Source organism: Citrus sinensis, chromosome 5 (genome assembly GCF_022201045.2).
Source record: "Citrus sinensis cultivar Valencia sweet orange chromosome 5, DVS_A1.0, whole genome shotgun sequence".
Taxonomy (NCBI): domain Eukaryota; kingdom Viridiplantae; phylum Streptophyta; class Magnoliopsida; order Sapindales; family Rutaceae; genus Citrus; species Citrus sinensis.
In genome coordinates, this window is record NC_068560.1 from 4,347,996 (window position 1) to 4,372,011 (window position 24,016).

General features: G+C 35.7%; 4 protein-coding genes and 1 long non-coding RNA gene across 22 annotated transcripts; 3 read left to right on the forward strand and 2 right to left on the reverse strand.

The window, feature by feature from the left end:
- Window positions 1-759: 759 nt before the first annotated feature.
- On the reverse strand, window positions 760-5,585 carry LOC127902049 (putative disease resistance protein RGA3). 12 transcript variants are annotated; one of them, XR_008054474.1, is made up of 6 exons: window positions 2,134-5,583; window positions 1,972-2,007; window positions 1,757-1,818; window positions 1,624-1,678; window positions 1,184-1,509; window positions 762-1,089 (listed from the first exon to the last, which is right to left on the reverse strand). XR_008054474.1 is itself a non-coding variant. In XM_052440435.1 (2 exons), the coding sequence occupies exons 1-2, from the start codon at window positions 5,047-5,049 to the stop codon at window positions 1,972-1,974; spliced, it is 2,952 nt and encodes a 983-aa protein (XP_052296395.1). In that variant the 5' UTR covers window positions 5,050-5,582; the 3' UTR covers window positions 1,826-1,971. The 12 variants fall into 12 exon arrangements, 1 of the variants encoding a protein (XP_052296395.1); XR_008054472.1 differs by having other exon boundaries at window positions 763-1,089; window positions 1,928-2,007; window positions 2,134-5,581; XR_008054476.1 differs by lacking the exon at window positions 1,624-1,678 and having other exon boundaries at window positions 760-1,089; window positions 1,184-1,266.
- Window positions 5,586-6,643: 1,058 nt separating this feature from the next.
- LOC127902181 (putative invertase inhibitor) lies at window positions 6,644-7,204 on the forward strand. The gene has a single exon (XM_052440994.1). The coding sequence runs from the start codon at window positions 6,644-6,646 to the stop codon at window positions 7,202-7,204; it is 561 nt and encodes a 186-aa protein (XP_052296954.1).
- Window positions 7,205-10,835: 3,631 nt separating this feature from the next.
- On the forward strand, window positions 10,836-11,387 carry LOC127902182 (pectinesterase inhibitor-like). Its single transcript, XM_052440995.1, has one exon. It carries the CDS (start codon window positions 10,836-10,838, stop codon window positions 11,385-11,387), a length of 552 nt encoding a protein of 183 aa, XP_052296955.1.
- Window positions 11,388-14,543: 3,156 nt separating this feature from the next.
- Window positions 14,544-15,464, forward strand: LOC127902183 (uncharacterized). The gene is made up of 2 exons (XM_052440996.1): window positions 14,544-14,755; window positions 14,810-15,464. The coding sequence occupies exons 1-2, from the start codon at window positions 14,544-14,546 to the stop codon at window positions 15,462-15,464; spliced, it is 867 nt and encodes a 288-aa protein (XP_052296956.1).
- A 6,837-nt stretch (window positions 15,465-22,301) lies between these two features.
- On the reverse strand, window positions 22,302-23,952 carry LOC127902776 (uncharacterized). 7 transcript variants are annotated; one of them, XR_008055367.1, is made up of 6 exons: window positions 23,819-23,951; window positions 23,531-23,594; window positions 23,363-23,430; window positions 23,158-23,234; window positions 22,515-23,031; window positions 22,302-22,404 (listed from the first exon to the last, which is right to left on the reverse strand). It is a non-coding gene; the product is annotated as an uncharacterized LOC127902776 (long non-coding RNA). The 7 variants fall into 7 exon arrangements; XR_008055364.1 differs by lacking the exon at window positions 23,158-23,234 and having other exon boundaries at window positions 22,515-22,814; window positions 22,965-23,031; window positions 23,819-23,947; XR_008055366.1 differs by having other exon boundaries at window positions 22,515-23,234; window positions 23,819-23,952.
- Between the last annotated feature and the right edge of the window lie 64 nt (window positions 23,953-24,016).

The window sequence follows — 24,016 nt, forward strand, 5'->3', positions numbered from 1 at the left end:
TTGTTGGATGGTTAGTGGGAGGACATACATAACTTAAAATAAGAGGGGCATATGAAAGCAATGAATTAGTGTATGTTAGGAAAGTTATAGAAACTATCATTTTATTCTGATCTAAGGTACTGTGGATGTATCTTTTATTGAGAAAGGATTTGTGTTCACTTTTCTGTCTTCACCTATTTCTAAAAGGGGGACTCGTTGGTTGAATACAAGGTTCTCAACAAACTCTTTCTATTAATTTTTAATGGTATTAAACAAAAAACGACTACATTTTCTTATATCGATATTACACTTGTTATGTACTATACACAGTCTGTCTTATGATTGAAGTCAATTAGTATTTTATGAACATATCTACATTAACAAAGTCGAAATATAATTTTTTTATCCACCAGATGTGATCTTAGTTGAAAGCACAACAATGGAGAGCGTGAATTATAGTCTTTTATCTATTTTGTGCATTAAAATTTGATCCATTTTCTGTAGATTGATTGAGCTGTTCTTGAGTCTTCATTGAGTTCTGGTGGTTTTTTCTGGCCCACCCCCCAACCCAAAAAAATCTCCAAGAAAGAACCAAAAATCATCCCTCACTTTTCAATAATTTGGTTCACCTATTTTCATCTTCAAATCTGAACAATCTTCGAAAAGTTTAGTGAACTATATTATTTGAGCTTGGGGGAGAAGCAGTCGTGCAATTTGAGTAATGGTAACCATGAACATGGAAATGCTCACTTTCTTTAAAAAGGAAAAAAAAATATAGCCCAAGAAACGTAGCAAAAGCGCAGAATAAGAAATGAAGAACCTTTAGTTGGTAATATTGGTACCAATACACCCAAAATTCATTCTTATGTGACTATTAAAATTAAAAAAAAAAAAAAATTAACATCCTTGCCATCATTCTTGGCGCTCTACCAGAAACAATGTCTGACGAACAAACAGAATTCTAACATTTGCTTTTATTAATTACAAGAAAAGGTGACACCTAATTGGGGGACGTAATAAGCGTTTACACCTAAGAACAAGCCAATAGCAGGCAGAAACCTATCTTCAAATCTTGACATTTGCCTTCATAAGCGGCTTAGTATCCTTAACCTGATAGCGTAGACAACCAAAACAACTTAAATAAAGAGTAATCTTAAGAGTTTCAGAAACTGCGAAAAAGATAATAGAGATAATTAACAAAAACCTGATGTCAAGGATTACAGATTGCTTTCTGATGTGATGTGAGTAAAAGTCTTCACGACAGCAGCTGCTTGCTCCAAACATAAACTTATCCCCAGCAATTTAGACAAAAAAAAATGAGACTCAAATTTTCCCAATAGCAGCCAGCATTGTAAATAGCATCTGAATGCATAAATTTTTTAAAAAGGAGCCAACTTATTCAAACATATGCGAATTGACATATAGCCACTAGAATATCATGCCTTTTCAAATATGCTGCTTCTTCTAATCCCCTGCATTCTTGGCAACTAATTGGGGGTAGCTCAAGCCTTAAAGCACTTTTAACATCATCTGTTTCAACGTAACAATTAAACATAGCAACTATTCACTGAAAATCGATTCGGGTATCAAGTTGAAATGAAAGAAAGATGGGGATTTGGTCATTATGCATTCATGATTTATCACCTTTTGCTCCTCATTGTCTTCAATAAATATGAATACTATTGACATTGCTCTGTTCCTAGACATGCAACAAAGAAATTAATGGAAACAGATGGATCATGGAAGGGAAGCCACCCCTTTTAAGTTCGCCACTCACATTCTTCCTAAGTGGCGTGGGGTGTTGTGTGCTCTGTATATTCCTTTCACCATGCTCCTGCTCTGTTAGCACAAAAGAAATTGGGCGCTCAGTTCAGTAAGTGTACCTTGAAAAGTTAGCACTCGACTCAAAAGCCTAATTAATGTAAAATGAAATCAGCTAGCCAATTACTTTATAGAAGAAACAAGTAAACAAAGATCACCCAAACATCGCACCTACTCGCTGTACATTCTCATCCTTGCTTTAATTTGCTGCATCAAAAGACACATTTAGCTAAAGAGATTGGTTAAGAAATTGTTCAAATCAAATTATCACAGCCACCGCGGCTTCATTCATTTTATTACACTCATAAAAGAACATATTAAAGTTCAAATTACCTGAGGCAAGTCATATTCTCTTGAGTAGACGTTGGCTCTCTGAGAAATCAAGTCTTCTTGTTTCCCATTTCTGAAACGTACTCCCGGAATAGCACATCCCAATATGTACAGTTCCTTCAATGTCGTCATTTGATGAAAGTGGTCGGGCAATGCCTTTAATTTGGGGCAGCTTATAATTGCCAAGTATGAAAGACATGGCATGATGGAGGTGCTTCCCATTCCTGTGATTCCATAATCCCACTCTTCAAATTCCTCCATCCAGTAAAACGTCAGTGATTTCAATTTGGGGAAGGCAATAACTGATGAAGACGAAGACGTGTCATTATCACTTTCGATTCCCAAAAATTCATTTGCCACTCTTTTCACACTCTTCAATCCCCATATCATGAGCTTTTCAAGGGATGACAACTTTCCCAAAGGAGGAATCTGCTTACACTTTTCACACTTCTCAAGTGTTAAACTCCTTAGATTGGTTAATGGCATCATCCAGCCGGGGAAAACAGTGTTGCCTCTGTATAACCCTATCAATAATTCCTTCAAATTCAGAGGTGGTTGCAAGGCTTCAAGAAGTTGCTGATCGTCCTCCTCCTTCCTCCTTCCTCCATCTTCTTCTTCCTTGTCAAACCAAAGTCTCAAACAGGAGAGGTATTTCATTTTGTCAAGCTCTAATCTCTTAGCCTCGCCCACATCTGTCACATTTCCCAGTCTACGTATGCCACATACATGGAGGAGTTCCAAGTTTTTAAGAGATTCAAGCCTACATGCATTGCTACCACCAACACCTCCTCCTCCACTCACATGGAACTCAACCAAGGTCCTAAGACTCGTTAATCTCCCAATCCCTACTGGCATGTGACCTAAGGAATCAGTTTTGTCATCCAGTAAATGCTTCATATTCACTAGCTTCCCAATCCCCTGAGGTAATTCTTTAAGACCATAGCAATCACTAACATCTAACTTTTGAAGATTATATAACTCACACAACGTCTCAGGAAGTTTCTCTATTGACTGATGAGACAAATTAAGATACCTTAAATGCACCAACCTTTTGACATTTGTAGGAATCTCTAGAATCGTAGACTTTGTGTAGAATAATTTACTTACTTCTATTGCCCTTAAGCTCGTCAATTCCTCGAATAATTCTTCTAGGATGTTACCATCTAACGACGAATGGTCAAAAACAACGCCACCAATTAAGAGGCTACGCATTCTTTTAATCCTACAAGTGGAGATAGGAAATGGAGCCCCTTCATGAATACTTAACATCAAATGACAAACCTTCTCACCAAGAGAGTTTATGGCAGCTGATTCTTCACTACCACTAACTACTGTCGATAAACATTCATTTTGACTTACAAATTGGGCAAAATCGTGTACTATATCATGCATTTTGCATTCTATAATACGATTATCATCATCTTTTTTAAACTCTTGAAAGAAAGAGCGAGTGGCTAAGATGTTAAAATACTCTTCACCAATTATGTTTGTCTCTTCGTCTTGTTCCACACCAAGATAACCTTGAGCCATCCATAACGTAATTAGTCTCTCTTTCTCTATATTGAAGTCTTTTGGAAAGACTGCACAATATGAAAAACATCTTTTTACTCTGGATGGCAAATCGTTATAACTCAACCATAAAGGGGTTAGAACACCTTTCTCAATCTCTTCTATTTTCCACAGCTCACTACTTAAGATTCTTTGCCACTCTTCTTCAGTTTTTTTAGAGCGCATGAGACTCCCTATTGCCTTTGTGGTAAGAGGTAAACCTCTGCACTTGCCTGCAATCTTTCGCCCAATTTTTTCTAATTTTACACATTCCTCAATGGGCCGACCAAAAAATGCTATCCTATTAAACAACAGCCAACATTCCTCTTCAGCTAATTCCTGAACCGGGATAATATCTGTGGATCCCATCATGAATGCAACTGACTCCTTACGTGTGGTAACTAAAATTTTACTTTCAGGGAGACCATTCTTTAGGCAATGGTAGAATGGCTCCCATTTCATATAATCTCCATCCCACACATCATCTAAGACAAGAAAAAATCTTTTTCCTGTAATAGATTTAGATATAGTTTTAAGAAGAGATTGAAATTCGCCTAGACCAGAAGAAGAAACATCTAAAGCTTCAACTATGGCTCTGGCAATCCTAAACTCCTCGAAAGCTTCTGATACACACACCCATAAAATTTTGTCAAACTTTCTATTCACCTCATCATTATTACAAGCTAGTTGTGCAAGAGCGGTTTTCCCTATGCCTCCCATACCAACGATTGAGATGATATGGAGGCCTTTTTGGTGCTCACTACTCTCACACAACAACTTGCTTATGAGTTCATTCTTCTCACTAACTCTACCACATATCTCCTCCTCATCAATGAACGAGGCACTTTGTACTCGCCTTGGTATCTCACTACTTTTACTCCCACTCTCAAGAAATTTAAACCTATCCTTTTGAATGGCAATATCATCTAGCTTTTCATTGATTTCTTTGATCTTGACTGCAATGTCATGACGTAGAAAGACTTGTTTGAAACCAAATTCCTCTTGTTTGAAACCAAAGCAAGAGGCAGGAAAGCAGAAACATACCTTCTTTTTCTTATGAAGAGCAACAAGAGCATTGTCATCAACCCCACCCTCAATTTGCAATTTGCGTCTTGCTGTGATCCACTCATCCAACACATCTTCAATGTCGTTGGACACGTACTTCAGCTGTTCCAGCCAAAGTCTGACAGCTTTGTCCTTCACTAGCCTTTCCTCTGCATCATCGAGCACAGCTTCAATGGCTCGAAGGTTGCTGGTAAGCTTGTCTACTTCTTTTTTAACACCGGTCACAAGCTGCGCCTGTTGTTGCATCTCTTCAGCAGCAAAGGAAATCAGCATCTCCAACAGAGGGGAAACGATGGCATCAACCATGGTGAATAATTTTTTGATTAACAAAAAAGAGCAGAGAAAAATATTAATTGTATAAACAAATTATGTTGTGAAAATGAATTAATTCCAGCTTTTTGCATTCTTATATTTACAGTATCTGCTTTTCTTCTCGACCACGTCAGCATCTTCCATTTGCTTTCAATGGGAGACTTCCACTTTTATAAACTCAAGATAAGTATCGATACCACTACTGGGAAAAAGTTTGGTTGATTCCTGCCCTTTCGATCAAGCTAACTAGTATTCATATTTGGAAATTTCTTTTCTTTTCTTTTTTTTTATATAAAATTTCTTATTTTCAATTTCTTTTAAATTTATGGGTCCTATTTTTTCTTTTAAATACATCCTATATATTTTAATCGAATAAAATATGGTTCATCCTAAAATCTATTATTAGAACATATAAGAGATTTGCGATTTGAACTCATCTTAGCGTTAATTTAAAAAGTCAGGGCCATCCACTCTTTGCAACAAATTATTGGTATTATTTATACAATATTTTAGATATATGTGATGATTTTAATGGATTAAGATGATCATTCAATGCATTAAGGTGATCATTAGAATTGTTAGGTTCTGATCGATCCTAATGCTATCCCTAGCAATTCGCAGATCACCACAGCGTCCAGAATGATCTTGATCAAAGCAAGAATCCAAAAAGAATGAAGAAGCAGAAGATCAAAACCAGAAACAAATGATTTTGAACTTGATTAAGACCCCAAGTTCTTGAAGAAAAATCAACACTCCCCCTTTATTCCTTTATTAGTTCACACCGAATTGATTCACAAAGCTGCAGTATTTACCAGCTGCTTTTCCCTCTGTTTTTCCCGCTCACTCGAGCCAAACCCTGTTTTGGCTGTTCGTCCACGTCAGCTAGGTAATTACGAAAGCCTCTCTCAATTAATTGAAGCTTTTTGAGACATGCATGTAACAAGAATGATTAAATATAAATTATTTAATGGAGAGTTATCATATGACTAATTTGATTCTAATATGACCATTGTCCTAATGAACTAAAACAGTATCATGAAGAATCTTTACTCGGCAATAACATTATAAAACCCCATGGAGCTCCTTAGGCTGCTAAGACTTCGAAAAATTCAACACCAACATCTCAATTAACAAGAATCCATTTATTAGCCAAAGCCTCTCATCTCAATTTCGTTACATTTATTTGTGCATTGCAATGTAAAAAAAAAAAAATTCGGATTAATTTAGTGGTGTGGTAACTTTTGACGTAATTATCCTTTATATGAAATTATTATATTAATTGTAATAAAAATGGGCTTGGACTATGCAAGTTACAAGTGTGAACTTGCATTAATCGCACACTACAATTGTACAGAAAATCATAAACCGCGGCAACCCTTTTTGCACTATCTTCATAAATTCATTTTGGATTTTTCCTTCCTTTTGTTAATATAACCAGATTCGCTTCAATGTCTCAGTTATGTTATTAAAAGGTTTTTTTTTGGAATTTTCATTCCAAAAAACTCTTTAAATACTTTCTTATATATGATAACTCTCTGTATTTTCGTTTGTGGTTTGATTACAGTCCAAAATTTAGAAAAAGTAAAAAATGGAGAACATAAAGGCTGTATCAATGGTGATGTTTATAGTCATAATATTATGTTTTTCATCAAACAGACCTGGAGTAGAGGGGGTTAGAGGAGAAGAAAATGATCTGATTGAGGCTATTTGCAAAAAGACCTCGTACCCAGATGTATGTATCAAGACTTTAAGGTCAAGTCCTGGTAGCTCCGGTGCGGATGTCAAAGGTCTAGCTCACATCATACTTGAATCGGCATCAACATACTCTAATGATACGTATGAACAAATCAAGAAGTTGCTTAAGGAAACCAAAGATAAGGCTATGAGAAACTGTCTCGATGTTTGCTTTCAAGTTTACGATCTAACTATCCATGACATCCCCAAGGCTATAAAATATCTGGAGAGTGGTCATTATGACTCTGCCACAGAGTATGCAAATGATGGAATAATTGACAGTGATACTTGTGAAAGTTCTTTCTCGGAATTTCCAGAAATTCCGAAGTCGCCACTTACTGATAGAAATAATGGTTTGACTGAGCTTTGTACAATTGCTTTGGATATTATAGCTGTTCAACTTCGGAGTAAATAATAATCCTAGGTCTAATCCAAAATAAATTAAATAAATCAATAATTCTATTCATTGCTATTCTATCATGTTGAGTATGTAAATTATTAGCGATTTTTAAGTAGTTTTATTTGATCGGTCACTCGAGTATAAATTTATGGTAGGTAAAGAGGGTTAAAATAATTGATTTAGATTTTGCGCAACAGGAATTCTAATATGCAAAACGGTGAAACAAAATTGAAATTTATGTTTTTCCTCTTATATGAAGGATTAAAAAATTGCATTAAAATAAATGGGTTGTATTCATATTTGCTTGAATTTGACATGATATGATTGCACGAATTGACACCCTTATGGTTGGATTCACATAATTTCTAACATTGTAATTATTTGTAGCAATTAGATTGGGTTGGGTTATATGGATTCATCTTAATCGATCTAACTCAACCTAATTGTTAAGTTGGTTCAAGAAAATTGATCAATTAATCCATAGCAATCCACTCAACCTATCTAAAATGGAACGGGTTGGATCATATCCATTGGGTTGGATTGAGTTTGTCCACCCATAATTTTTTAGTTGGACTATTGGGACCCTTATAATGTCCTCATGAAACTCCTTTTTTTGTTATATTTATTTTATTTTCAAAAATGTCTTTTTTATTTTTCAAATACACTTCTAATTTTTCATTTATTTTTTTATTGTTAAACTCAAAGTAGTATTATGCTATTTTTCATTTCATTTCTAATCTTATTATTACCTAACACACAAATTAAAAAAAAAATTTAGGTGATGAATTTTTTAATGTGAATCATTGGCTTAAATTACACATATTTTAAAATTTGAAAGCAATCTTAAAGTACAAAATATTTAATCAATAAGAGTTATGAAAAGAATAATAGATTATTCTAAATTAATACAATTTATTGTATATATGAATATATATATTTTTTTATTGTTTCAAATACCCTCAACTTATTATTCTCCAAAAAAATTATATGTGTATTTATTTTTCATTTAATTTTTTAATTAATTATGATTAAAAGATGATCAATTAATTAAATAATTAAATGTATTTATATTCCCAATATCAAACAACCACTAAGGTGAAATGGTTAGATCAGCAAAAAAGTTGACACTCGGCAATGTTTGGATATATTTTAAAATATTGAAAAAGTTTCGGATGAGTTTAATTAAACAATAGGGGGTTTCGTGTGAGTCACCATAATTTTAAGGGGAAATCAATTTTAGGCATTTTGAGTCTTGACCAATTCTTTTTAGTACTTTAAATGGACCATCGGAAATTTGGAAAATTTACCTTGTCGAAATCTTTTTCTTTTATGGGACAGTACTAAACTTTTCTTAAGCCTCCTCGATTATGTAATCTAAAATACAAGTGACAAACGTTCATTGTGTATATATTTATGCATAACTATTTGTCAATTGGAGCGTGTTATTGGTTTGGTCTTTTGCTGTGAAAGTAAGAAGTTAAAATGATGGATTTATCTGCACATTGCTCTGACACCAATTGTTGGGGAAAAATCAATTTTTTTTTAAAAAAAACTTTTAGAATCGATCTCATACAATATATAAGAATTCGTAATCTATAAATCGTACCTTGAAAATCTGAGAAGATGAACAATCTTTGTTTTTTCCGCTGAAGTGATTTAGGCTCCCAGATCACGATCTGTCACCACCACTCCTATTAGATCACGATCCGGCACCACCACGCCTATTAGATCACGTTCCGTCACCACTGATCTTCCAGATTATGACTCATGTTTGATCTACACTTAACGCGTGGGCGCCTTTATCACCACTATAAACAACTAGCAAGAGAAAATTTTTCTCTCAAAATTAGAGAGAAAAAATCTTTTTTTCTGATCTGTATAAAGTGGATGCTCTCTTTATTTTGGGAGAAAATAAGCCTTTTTTTTATATCTCTATTTAGTGGAAACCCTAGGCTCCATATTTATTTATTTATTTATTTATTTATTCTATTAAATCCCATTTGATTTAAATAAAAAGTAATTAAAACAAAAGTCACGTTACTTGTTCTTGTGTTATAGGAGTCCACCTTGTAAAATAACACAAGGCCTCTTACACTCAAGCATATTAATAGAGCCTCCCACTAAATAATATATTTAGGCTTTTAACCTAAATAGCTATTTATCTTACTTATTAATCCAGTAGCAGCGCAGTCAATTAAATGAGCTAACCCGGGGATCATATGGGTACATACAATAGTGGCTACAATAATTAGGCCTGTAATTAAACTAGTCCAATTATTTAATTCCAAATCTACTCCACTAAAAGATTGGAATTGACCTCCATAATTGTATGATAGTATACTCGAATAATAATTCGACCCATGGCACATTGATTTCTTTACTGCATAATCATTTGTACCACATCGTTAATTAAATCGATATCTCAACTGTCCAATCGATTTAATTACATCTTGTTCCTTGATACTTACTGGTTTTCTCTAATGATCATTTTCAACATACTAAATATTTTGACACACTCTGGCTAGATAATTCTATGATCAATTGCCGAAAACCCATCAAGAGATGTGTTGTACAAATTCTATATTGTTAATCTATAACTTCAATACTCATAATTGCTCCCACCATGATACCGTATAATCTTGACCACAAGTGTGTGTCGTGCCCATTGGTAACTCAAATAGAATAACAATTACAATCATGAAATCATAACTAACTCAAGATTAAGATTATAGTAAAATCAATGTCTATGAGATTTAATAAGTCTGACAGTCATTTCAAGGTTAATTAAATCTCATATGTGATCTAGCTCAATGTAGTCAAACTACATCAGTAAATTCATATATGATTCAGACAAGTCATTCAATGAATTTACTACAGTCTAAACCTAAATAGAGCGCCCAACTCTATTTATCAACTGCGAACTAAATTTATTTAATCATAAAATAACTTGTATTTATTTCTTCTGTGAATTCATATGACGATCACATAAATACATATAATATGATTAAACGGACCTTATTCAATATATATTTATGCAATTAAAAATATCTCAAATATTTTATTAATAAAAAAATAAATTAATATGCTTTAAAAGAGCATATAATCCCAACAAACTCCACCCAACTAAAATCTTTAGAATTAATTTTCTCTCGTTCCTTGTCCCATCCCAAAAACTCATCAAAATTTAACACACTCCAGCTCTATAGAAGATGTTGCATCCCCACTTACGGACTCGTCAAAACTTTCTGACGATTGATTTGGTAGCGTAAAGTTATTATATTAATAGTGGCACAAAAATGGGCTGGGTCTTGGGCTATGCAAGTACAAGTGGTTAATTTTGGCCGGGCTTATTCGTTAGAGAATGTGGATTGCTTGCATTAATTGCATACAACAATTTTGACATAACATCATAAAACGTTACTAGCTTTTTTTTGCACTATCTTGATGAATTCCCTTTGGATTTTTCCTTTCTTTTGCTAACATAACCATATTCATTTATGTCTCAATTAAGTATGTTATTAAAAGGTTTTCCATTGTTTGAAATTTTCTTTCTAACAAATTCTTTAAATACTTTCTCATCTATGTTAACTGTCTGTATTTCTATTTGTGATTTGATTGCGGTCCAAAATTTATAAAAAAAAAAAAAATGGAGAACATAAACATTGCATCAGTGATGATGTTTTTGCTTATGACGTTATGTTTTTTATCAAACAAACCTGGAATAGTAGGGGTTAGAGGAGAAGAAAATGATCTGATTGAGGCTACTTGCAGAAAGACTTCGTATCCAGATCTATGTATCAAGACTTTAAGGTCAAGTCCAGGAAGCTCCGGTGCAGATGTCAAAGCTCTAGCTCACATCATTCTTGAATCGGCATCAGCATACTGTAATGATACGTACGAACAAGTCAAGAAGTTGCTTAATGAAACCAAAGATAAGGCTATGAGAAACTGCCTGGATGTTTGCTTTCAAGTTTATGATCTAGCTATCTATGAAATCCCCACGGCTATAAAATATCTGGAGAGTGGTGATTATGACTCTGCTGTCCAATATGCAAATGATGGAATAATTGAAAGTGACACCTGCGAAAGTTCTTTTTCGGAATTTCCAGAAATTCCAAAGTCGCCACTTACTGATAGAAATAACGGTTTGACTAACCTTTGTACAATTGTTTTGGATATGATCAACTTGTTAAAATGATAACCTGGTCTAATCCAAAATAAATAAATAAATCAAGAATTATACAACTATTCTATCATGTCGAGTGTGTACATAATGAGCGATTTTTATGTTGATAGGTCACTTGAGTTCAAATTTTAAGAGGTAAGGTGTTTAAAAGAAATTGATTTGGGTTTTGCCAATACGAATTCTATATGCTAAAAGATTAAAAAAAATTAAAAAATAAGAAAAACATACACTATAATGCCCTGTATTTGTTCTGAAGTATATTGAAATGTGTGTTCTTCTTATCTTTTATCCATTGTTGGAGCATTACTCTATCTGCGCACACAGAAATTTCTTGCACTTTATTAAAGTATATGAAAGCTTTTAAATCATGTGGTTTAATAGCGTATAAGCATAACACTATTAAACCATATAATTTAATAACTTTCTGTTCTTTAATAAAGTACGAGAACCCTCGCTAGATAATTTTTTTTGTGTGTGTGTATATATATATATGATTTAATAGTGTTACAATGTTATAAACAATTTTTGCAACGTTGTAAAGGAGTTTACAAAAGTTAACTTTTTCTAATGATGAAGAGTTAGTAATAGTACTCTTTTTTCTCTGTTTAGAAAGAATAGCAGGCTGCGTTCCATATTCAGATTTAAAGCCAAGAAAAAACTAAACTTTAATATGGGTACAAGTGTTTTTTTATTTTTTATTTTTCATCTTTCAATATTGACAGGGTCATCTTTATCTTAGAAGAAGGATGAAATGCGCGTCGTCACAGACGTTATTGTATGTAACGGGCCTGATGCAAGGAAAGTCTTGGCAATAGATAAGCGGCTTGCCCCAAGCAGGGCAGCCATCAAATCCTCAAGTTTCCCAGCAGCAGCTAAATGCAACTGTTGATGCGAGATTCTGGTGTCTGCTCGTTCTCTACCAGGATCCCTCCTCAACTCTCAAATTCACGACCAACAACAGGTTATCCTTGTAGCCCTTCTAACCGAGCAGAACAATGCCTTGTATGACTTCTACCTCAGCAGACTCCTGAGCACACAGAAACTGGTCAGAGCACGCCGGAATTTTTCCCGACGTAAACCCTCCAACGCTCAAGTCAGAAATGTCGGTTCAATTTTGTGGAAAACCCGGCCACTAATCTCATGGTTGTTCTTTAATCTTTTAGACAATAGAAAATGCCTATGAGTTTTTCTCCCTTTTCTCAATGAAGATGCTCTTTCTTAAGTTTTAATGTGAAAATGTCTAACCATTTTACATTCGTTGATTACCTTTTTATAGCCTTCATGTGAACTCGATCCCCCACGATCCATGCTCATCACTTTCCCCAGCTCACGGAAGTGGATGCTTGAATGTCGTAGTTGTGGCTGAGTGGGTTTCGTGCCTAGATTCTCGGATAGGAGTGCGCGTTTCGTTAACCGCTATAGACTGGGCCTGCCGACCTCGATCTTCAGCAGGGAAAGCTGTCGGCCCCTAGCAGGAGACCATCTCGTCCTTATAGTCGAGCAGACTTCATCCATCTGCTCTCTTGTAAGAAGGCTAACTCCTCGTCCAGGGTACGGATGGTCTCGTCGTTATAAATCCCTAAAACACCGGTCCTCCAATTTCTGGTATTTGCAATGCAATGGATTAATACTAGAAACTTGATTAGTTTGGCCTTTCTCGAGGAACATTTGACTTGGCTGTAAGAAATAAGGATATTGCTCACTCCCGCTTAGTCGTTTCCCCTTTTGCCACTAGCAAGCTGCTTCCTCGAAGAGTCACTTCGCAATTAAATGCGGAAGCGGTGGCATGAATTCGTCCACCCGTTTGAATTTCAAATTTATGGTTGTGGAACTCTCGGAGCGCGTACCGTTTGGGTGGCAATAAATCGAAAGCATCACCGTCACTTCAAAACCCAAATTCTCTAAAGTGTTCTTTTCCTCATTCGTCTATTTCGCATCCTCCAGCGGCTGGTGATCCTCTTCTCTCCAAAATTGAAACTATCGTTCTTATTTCCGCTTTGGTGTTTCACTGCTTCAGGTACTGTTTTCTCCTTCTCAACTTTGGATTTTTGTTGTTATTTTGAGTGAGATTTGGTTGTGTCTTTTCGGATAGAGTTTAGGGAATGTCAAAAGGCAAAGAGAAAGTGATTGAGGTTGACGATGATGAGTTAGACTTCCTACCTAGTCTACTCCCTGATCCCACTTTTGACCCCGGGATTCCTCTAGAACCGATAAGACCTAGTATATAGACTAGTGCTAGGAGAAATTCTCCTGAAGCCACCACATTAAATAGCGATGATGATGGGTCTTCTGGTTCGGAGGATACTCTAAGTGAGGACCCGGGTGGAAATTCTGGTGAAGTGTCCTCACCAGAAGTATCGCAACCCAAAAAGAAAATAAAGATAGGGGGTAGAGCTCTATCAGAGCATTACGCTATCGACCACATGACCTGCATGACCACAGTAGAAGACCTCGTCGAACTCCAAGCTGAGTATGACATTCCTGATGATATACCCCTTAGAATTTCAGTGAAAAAAAGACACTCCCAGTCGACCGCTTAGAGGGTATGTTACTCTATTTCTAGAGAGCTTTAAGTTCGGGATGAGGCTGCCTTTACAACCGTATTTCGTCCAAATGCTTAGGGGGTTACATTTAGCTCCTGGTCAACTTAACCCTAACGGGTGGAGGGTACTTTCTGGTCTGTTCATTTTGTGGAGCAGATGCTGTCAGAAAGAACCCATGGTTGAAGAGGTCAAACATCTATATCAGTTAAAGAGCAGCCCCAAAAACGCCGGCTGGTATTATTTCATATCAAACACCAAGACTAGGAAACTCATAACCGATCTTCCAACAGGTGGTGGTGGGAATTGGAAGAGAAAATTATTTTTTGCTGGGGGTCTCTAGGGTCAAGTGGCTCAGATTGATGGGGAGAACATTCATGTCCCTCCCGTTTCGTAGTTCCAGGTTGCCTGCTCGTTTTAGATGTCTTGTACCCTTAGTTGTTCTAGTGATTGATCATTTTCTAACACGGTCTTTGTTCGAACTGCAGGTTCCTAGGGCGTCCACTACAACCTCGAACCTGACGAGCTCAAGCGGATCAAGACTGTATTGGCAAATTCCTGTTCGTACAGGGAATTGCTGACTATCTATAACTTCTTCGAGTCTCGCCTAGTACCCACCAATCTCGAGATGAAGGACATTGTGATTGGGGCTTTGACCAGAAAACGTCGTCGTCTTGGTGCTGCTAAGCGAGATCACAACAAAGAGGCTCCCCCTGGGAAACGGGTCAACACTGCGGAGCAGGCCTCCCCTTTGAAGACTTTACCTCATCCTCCTCCTGCCAGAGCCAGAGAAACTAGTGGAAGTGGTGATGATCCCACTTTCCCACATCCACCAGCAGGGTTAAGACCTCTTTTGCCCGACAATTGACTAGAGCATCTGTTCCCTTACATCAGCGAGTTTTCTAGGCTCGTGAGCAAGAAGGACTTGGAGGATTTTGACGGTAGCACTTTAGGCGAGTTGGTTGGGGCCATGCAGTTCAGTGCTTTTCACATTGGTTGTATGGCCACGTACTACAAGGCGAAGGTCGGTCGTTACGACCGAAAAATGAAAGAAGACCTTCAGTCAGCAAAAAACAAAGCTGACGCTGTCGAGAAGAAAACTGCAGATCTCAACCTCGAGAATCTGAAATTGATAGAGCGGGAGTCTCTCGCGCAGGCAAAAGTTATCACCCTTGAGGAGGAGCTAAATAAGGTTAACGATGATTTGCAGACGCAACAAACTACCTACAAAGCTCGACTCGAATCCCTTACAGCTTCCCACCAGACCCAGGTCGAAAACTTAAAGAAGGAAGTTGATAACCAGGGGCTTCGGTATTCTTATCGGTGCATCATGGCCGTTCTTAGGAAGCAGCATCTCGGTCTGAAGATTGATGAGCTTGCTGCTGGTGTAGCTGAATATATGGACGAGAAGGCAGCTAAAGAAGGTGGTGAAGAGGCGGAACCACATGCCACTGAGGAGGCAACCTCCCCTCCTCGTGCAGCTCCTACTGATGTTGTCGAGGCAAGTACCCCCCCTCCGGGCGCAACTGGTGAGACCCCCTGCTCCTGAAGTGGACCAATCGGCAGAGACGGCTCTGCTTACTGATTCCCCGTCCTCTTGATTGGATTTTACGTTATGTACTTCTTTTTGGGACGTTTTATGTCGAGAATATTAGCTCTTTACTATTTTTGGCAAATTAATAAAACTCCTGAGTTTGTTTGCTTTGCTTTTCACTTTATTCTTTACTGTCGAGCAGATCCTGACATTCTAAGCTTCCAGTCTCGTCATAGAGCAGGCTCTAAGACTTATGAGGCCTTTGTATGGTTTTTAAACTTTTTCTAACTTTTGGTGGTCTGCTCTCCTTCTTATGGCTGAGCAGATTCTAGCATACCTGGCTTCCTGTCTCACCATAGAGCAGGCTCTGAGACTTGTGGAGCATTTGCGTGCCTTAGAAGATTTTTGGAACTTTTGTGGTCTGCTCGCCTTCGCTTGGTCGAGCAGATCCTGGCATGCTTGGCTTCCTGTCTCGCCATAAAACAGGCTTTGAGACTTTGGAGCCTTTGTGTGCCTTAGAAGATTTTTGGAACTTTTGTGGTCTGCTCGCCTTCGCTTGGTCGAGTAGATCCTGGCATGCTTGGCTTCCTGTCTCGTCGTAAAACAGGCTTTGAGACTTTGGAGCCTTTGCGTGCCTTAGAAGATTTTTGGGACTTTTGTGGTCTACTCGCCTTCGCTTGGTAGAGTAGATCCTGGAATGTTTGGTTTCCTGTCTCGTCATAAAACAAGCTTTGAGACTTTGGAGCCTTTGCGTGCCTTAGAAGATTTTTGCTTGTGTAATATGACAACTGAATGAAATTCCTCCATCTTTCATTAATTATTGAATTCGGCTTACATGCAATTGACTAAGTATAAAACAAATAATAAGTACGAAGAGAAATAATTCTAAAGCATAATTGGGTCTTACTGGAAATATTTCGTGAGATGTGCTGCGTTCCAACCTTACTATTTCCAGCTCCTCAACAGGCTCCTCTCTGCCATCCTTGACTCCCACTTGAGTATCAAGTGATGTGATCTGCATTGCTTCCCTTGCTGCTGTGGAGTAACAGCTTCGGGCAATTCTCTGGTCTCCTCGTACCACCCCAACTACTCCATTTACCCGATACTTGAGAGCCAAGTAATGGTTTGAGAGTACTGCTCTGCTCATCCTCAGAAAGGGGCGGCCTATAATCATCTGGTAAGGACCCTCTTCATCGACAACCACAAAATCCAGGATCATAGTCTTTTCTGTTGGGGAGCTGCCAATTGTGATGGGCAGCTCGACCACGCCTAGAGGGACCAGCTTTCCTCCACCAAATCCCTTCAAGGAGGTATTGGTGTGCTCTAACCTCAGGTCTGCTATTCCCATCTCCTCCAGAGTTGTCTTGAATAGGACATCGACCGAGCTTCTCGTATCTACCAGAATCTAGTCAAAATTCTAGAAGAACGTTAAGAATCAACAACCAACTTAATTTCAAGTAACAAAATGATGTGCGTATCTACAATATGGCTATTGTCAGAATTGATCTAAATAATTAGTTATATATACTCCCAAATTGTCGTATATTGTGTGTCACATATAAGAAGCTAAGGGTTAGTAGCGAAAAATTTAAGGGTATAACCGAAAATTTAGAATTTTCAATTGACTGTTAGGAGTTATAAACGGGAACTGTACTAGAGCTATTCTTGCTATTATTGTATATACAAAAAATATATATATATTTGACTCAATAAGTACATATGAAAGCTCTTAAATGAACATCCAATATTTTATAGTATCGTTTATTTTTAAATTCACATTTTAAAATATACAGATATTCAGCCGAAAAAAAAAAAGAAAACGGTGTGTTTTATGAGATGGGAAAGAAACTAACAAAGTTGGCGTGCACAAGATGAAAATGACCTATACTATTATACTAATGAGGTCTTAAAGGAAATTTTATCCATGTTTACAGAACACGGGCCTTGGAATTTGATTTTACTGTAACAAAGGACCCTCTAGCGGCCTACATGTGGGTTCTTATAATCTTATATTTAGTAGAAATATTATAATGAGTGGAGCTATTGGCACCCCTCTAAGTTCCTGAAAAAACTCCTTTTCTGAGTGCACTTCTTAAATATTTTTATATATACATCACTTCTCAAAAATCACATTTTAATTCCAAATTACCCTCATCACTTTACCCTTTTTTCTTTTTTTAGGTTTTAAATTCTCATCATTCAGATTTTTATATTTAGAACTTATTTATTTGTATCCATTCATTTCTCAAAACTAATCTTATTGATTTAATCTATAATAAATCGATTCATTTTTTCTTTTCTAATCTTAAATTTTATCCCTAACTACTGGTTTTCAATCCAATCTCCTACTCTTCGCATTAAAAAAAAATTATATAATTCGAGCTAGTTAGCTAGTATAAAAAATCAACAAAAAAAAATATTTTTTTATATCTATCACAAGATCAAAGGAATGCGGGAAGTATAACAAATAAATAGGTGAATCAGCTGCTGAAGAGTAGATGTTGTTATGGAGTTTTAATTACTTAAATATTTAGATTTTATTTTTTTTTATTTTAAAGGGTATTTATTTTTATTATCATAGTGACTTGATGACATTGTAGTGGGTTTCATTTCAATTTCAATTTGAAGTATTTGCTAGTTAAAAAAAAAATGTTGCAGTTGCCGCCGCCGGGGGGTGTTCATTTGTTAAAGATGATGAAGGGGGTTAATTTCGGAAATAAACCAGGGTTTCAAAATCACGCTGCATTCATCAATTTATTTTGGGGTGCGGCAAGAAGAGGGGTTTTTTAAGGAAAGCAGTGGTGTGCGAATAGCACCACTCTATTATAATATACTAAAACTTCTTTATAGTAATATCGTACATATAGGAGTAACATTCTTACAGATACAAAAAATTTTGGGCCCAATTTGGGCTACTTATAAATAAAAATAGGGTGGGGTTTTTGAGCCCAGTAAACTACTGATAAGAACCACATTTAAAAATAATTTTTACTTATTAAAATACTCCTAGATCAAATTACAATTATAGACATTAAACTATTATTATAAAATATAATTTTTTTACTATTAAACCCATCTATATATCTAATGTTGTATTTTATATTCTTTATTTTTTATTAATCTTAAAACATATATATAAGTATACATGTCAGCAAGCCACTAGTGAATTGGCTCCCATAATCTGGTTTCATTGTGTAGCTACATCTCATGATTAAATGCAGATACTTATATTTTAAGAAACGAATGCTTTAATATATTCAGTTTTAGTAACAAATAGAGTTACAATTTGTTTTACCTTTTTTTTTATAATTAAATAAAATGAATTTTCTTCGTGACGAGAAATAGTAAGTATTTAAATAATTTTTATCTTATTTTTTACACAACTGGTTCTTTTAAGTTATTTTCTAGTAAAATTCGAGCATTTCATTTTTAAACTATAAAAAAAATTTAATAATTAATCGAATTATTTCTTGAATGAATAAAAAAATCATAGACAACTACAAAAATTTTAGTTTTCTTATGGATTGGATTATATTAACAAAATATTTGAATTCATTATTTTGAGCACATATAAATTTATAGTAAAAGCATTATTGTTATACAAATTGAGTTTAGTAAGGATCTATTAGGTATTTAGGTGGGTTTGTTGAGTAAAATTTAAAATTTTGAAATTTAATAATAGGTTTATTTAGTAATTGGGTTTAGTAATTAGTTTTATGGGTTCAAATAGTCCCACCCATAAAAATAAGTTCCACACTAAGATAAGTTATAATTTTTTGAATCTTATTTTAAGGAACTCGTCTTACAAGTAATAATTATTTATATATTATAAAAAACATATGCTTTTTTTTTAAATTATGTCTTTCTTTATCAATGCCTATACATTAGATTTGATATCCTCCATTAATAATTTTTCTTTCTTATGGTGAAATCTCCTTCATATGCTCTTGTTGATTCTAAACAAAGCCGCCTTTTTGATATGGATGGAAACTTCCCAATTCCTATTAATATAGTGATACTTTTTTCCCCCTATATCACTTGCACTAAGGATAACTAAAGTAAAATATTAATTTTTATAATTACATCTTTATTAAGTTATAACCTTCTTACAGTAACAAAATTTATTTGGTGCGAACATTATTACTATAGAGAGTTCTTACTATTGCAATCAAATGAAAAAACAAATATAATAATTTTACGTGACTTGAATTTTCACCTATATCCATTAGTGAAGACGTGAAGTTAATCTTTACTATTAAAAAAAAATATATGGGATACAAATATTGGATGATAATATATCACAACCAAATCCCAGTACACCCAAAATTCTCTCACCCAAGCTCCCAAAATTCAGTCGATCAAATGTAACTCTCACCAAAATAATAATAATAATGATAATCATCATCATCTTATTGTCCTCGCCATTATACTTGGGGCCATAGAGAATTCTGACATTTGCCATAATACGCAGCTTAGTACCCTTAGCCTGATAATGTAAAAAAACAAAACAGTTTAATAAAATTAATTTAATCTTACGATTTTCAGAACACTGAGAAATATGGTATAAGTTGATGAATAAGGTTTTGTTAACCTGATGTCAGGAACCACAGCCAGTGATGCTCCAAACCCAGCATTGCAATCAAAATTAAGGCCGTCCCTTGATAGAACCTGCATAAGAAAAAAGGAAAAAAGAAGCTAACGGAGTTCAACCACTAAACTTATTTAAACTTATATGAGTGGACATGATGACAAAATAATCCGGACTATAATCCGCATTGGGTTCAACCTGTACTGGATTCAAATAACATCCAAAATCTGTCGGTGTTATAATAAATCCGGACATATCCAGATCCGAATCCGAAATTGAGTCAACCCGCATATCCAGAATCCGGACTATGATATCTTTACTCTTAGTATTATATTTTAATTTTTTTTAATATAAATAGAAAAGCAAAAAGTTAAAAGAATAAAAAAAGAAAGATGAAACACTAGTTTACGCTTTACAACTCTCTCTCAACACAGCCACCAACCTTTATCCTCTTCTCTTCATCAATTCAACACAGCCGCCAACTATTGCCTTTTTCGTCATCATCGTCTCGCCGCTTTGCTGCCATCACGGCTGTGTTGATCATTATAGTCATCAGCTGCCATTCAGTTTGTTGATTGGTTTCAAACTGGATTCAAGTGTGGTGTCAATTACCAGCCTCCAACTGTTGTTTCAGGTGGTGATTTCACGAGTGCGCAGAGGGCTATGTGCGTGATATCGAACTCAACTAGTGTTGCTAGGGATTTTTCTCGTATTGACCACAAATATGGTTTGATGTAATGCTAATAAGAGGGCATAGAGAAAGGTGAGTTCTTTGAAGCCCGTAAGGATCTTGCGGCTTTGGAGATGGATTATGAGGAGGCTGGTGCTGAGTCTGGTAAGGGTGAAAATGGTAATAACGGAGATGATCTGTGTTTGTAATTTTTTAAGCTTGTGTTCTTTTGATTGCTAATTTGTTTTGGTGGTCGGAATTTCTAGTTGCGTTGGTTCACGTTCTGCTGCTTTTACTTTTTTGGGTGAAATTGCTATGCGGCTGTATGTTTTTTTTTCCCATTGTATCCAAGGCCTGTTAGAGAACTGGGAAAAAAATTCATAAGGATTACCCTGAGTTAAATTATCCGGGTTTACATCCGGATTTGGTATGGCAAATTGGCATCCCGGACCCGGAGTTTGCCATCCCTAAATTGACACATATGGCCGCTAGAATATATATAATGCCTTTTCAAATATGCTGCTTCTTTTGATCCCCTGCATTCTTGGCAACTAATTTCTTAGCTGGGGTAACTAAATGCGCTTTTGACATCCTCCGCTCCAATCTAACAATCATTACTCATTGACAGTCAAATTGCATGTGAAGTTACAATGAGAGAACGATGGAGATTTGGTCATTATATGCATTTATGGTTTATCACTTTTTGCTTCTCATTATCTTCGATATCCATGGATGGCATCAACATTGCATAAAATCTATTTTTCAAAGCATATAATCTATTTCATTCTTAATTTCCATCCTGTGGACCCGTACTGTCAAATTTTGCTTGTAGAAATTTAAGACCTGCCTCTTGAATTTTTGTACAAGTAGGATACTGATGCATGGAGTTCTGGTAAAATGTGAAAGAGCTGAACCATTTTTTCAAATCAAATTGTTTGTGGTCATTTATGAATTTCTTTGAAAAAGTTTAAGAAAGTGTCAATGTATATTCCCAGAATTTACAATCATAATATTCATCAGCTCATTAACTAGTATAACAACTATTTTTATTACTTATTGTTGTTGTTAAATGACAATTAGTTGTCGGAAGTGCTACATTACTCTGTCTTGTCTACTCATCTTTGACACTGATAGCCCACATTCCAATACACCCTGCTTTCTCTTTCACCCAAGCTCTTAAAGTTCACTCATACAACTCTTAAAATAAAAAAAATAAAAAATAGAAAAACAATGTTCCTATTGTCCGGCTGTCACTGGCTGAGGTGCGGCGCGGGCCGCCATACCAGTTTCTAGCAAACATAGACAACCAAAACAATTTTGATAAAGTTTAACTTGTGAGAAACAGTGAAAATGTTGTTAATGAAAACCTGAGTTATTGTTCAGGTTTAGGTTGATGTCAAGACGCACAGCTTCTGATGTGAGGAAAGTCCTGGCCTTAGAGGCTGCTTGCTCCAAGCTGCAGCTATCAAATCCTCAAATAGTTCAATTTGAAGCAAAATGCAACTGCACAAAAAGAAAAAGAAGCTTACATTGTTCAACCATTACACTCATTCAAACTTATATGAATTGACATGTGGTCACAAGAATTGCATGCCTTTTAGAATTCAGTGCTTCTTTTGACCCCAGCAATCACGGCGCCAAATCAGTTTCGGGCAAACAAACTGAGTTATAACAGTTGCCTGCTCAGCATCCTTAACCTATTACATAGACAACCATAGACAATCAGGACAACTTAAGTCTAATCTAGAGAGTTTCAAAACAGTGCCAAAATTTAAAAAAAAAAAATGATATAGTTCATAACAAAAACCTGAGTTATCCATAGCTACAGGTCCAGGTTTCCCAGCTTCTGATGCGAGGAAAGTCTTGAAAACGGCATTGGCAACCGCAGTCACGGATGTCAAATGGTAGCACCTGAATGTACAAAAGGAAAAAGGAGCTAACAGTGTTCAACCAATGAACTTAGTGAAACTGAAACTTATATGAATTGGCAATAGAATCCCATGCCTTATCAAATTCAATGCTAATTTTGACCCCACTGGCATTAGCTCAACGCCCTTTTTAACAGCCTTTTCACTAATAAGCTTCTTGTGGTCATAGTCCCGCTCTACTGCATGAATCATATGATACAATTACTACCAGATTAATTGGTCAGCTGGCTCAGAAAATTTATCACTTATCTCGAAAGCCAAATTAACGAACATATATAAGTCAATGAAGTAATGTTTCAAACATGCAAATCTAACTCTTTTGATGTCACCTAAGTTCAGCCACACTGCTTTATTCACCAATCTAGCAAAATTAATTCTCATTCTTGATCACATGTTCTGCAAATTGAAAAAAAAAAATTATAGTATTAGAAGATATTATATATTCTGGTGTAGAACTTTATTCAAATATTTCATGCTTCGAAATTAGATAACAAATAACGAGAGAGAAGGGGAGAAAATGACTTGAGGCTGAGAATGATTCAAATACAGCCATTTGATAGTTTTGTCAAGGGCCTATTTTCAAATCCACTTAATACATGCTGATGTGAGGAATAAGAGCTGTCTTAGTACATCTCCTTGCTCCAAGTCCAATATCAGATCAAGTTGAAATGAGAGAATAATGGAAACTTGGTGTTTATACATTAATTTATAATTTATCAGTTATCACCTCAGTCTGCTCTACAATTTTGCATTCACTAAGGTTTCCTTGAGCTACGTTTCTTTTTGTGCTTGAACCTAAACATACACAGCAAAGATATTAATGAAAATGAAATTCCATAAATTACAGAAATCAGCCAAAACACATACTCTGTAGAAGCAAGCTAATGAGAATTACCTAAATCACAGTGAGTCCTATTATGTGGCAATCCTTCACGAGTAAGCTATTCTTTTTCTTAGACCTGCTTAATTCACCAATCCAAGTCAACATAATTAAATAGTTTTCCCTATTGTTTATTTAATTAATTTTCAACATTACAAAATATGGCAAAAACAAGCACTGTATAATCAAAATGTATTGATGGTTGAATTAAAGTTGACATATTCAATTGAAAAAAAAAATGATTAGCTAGTATTGCATCCTTAATTAGATTAGTAAAAATAGCAGCGCAGGACTAGAGATAACCTGAGGCTGAAGTGATCATACACAATTGCAGCCGGTTAAGAATTTTGTCAAGGGCAGCCTCCTTTCACATCCTCTTACGAAACCTAATATGGAGTTGACTCAAAACGCTATTTATGCTTCTTAATTAGATTAAAAAAAGGCTGATGCTACAATACCTGCATGTATCAGATACATGCAGGTTTTATGGCCGTTGGATTC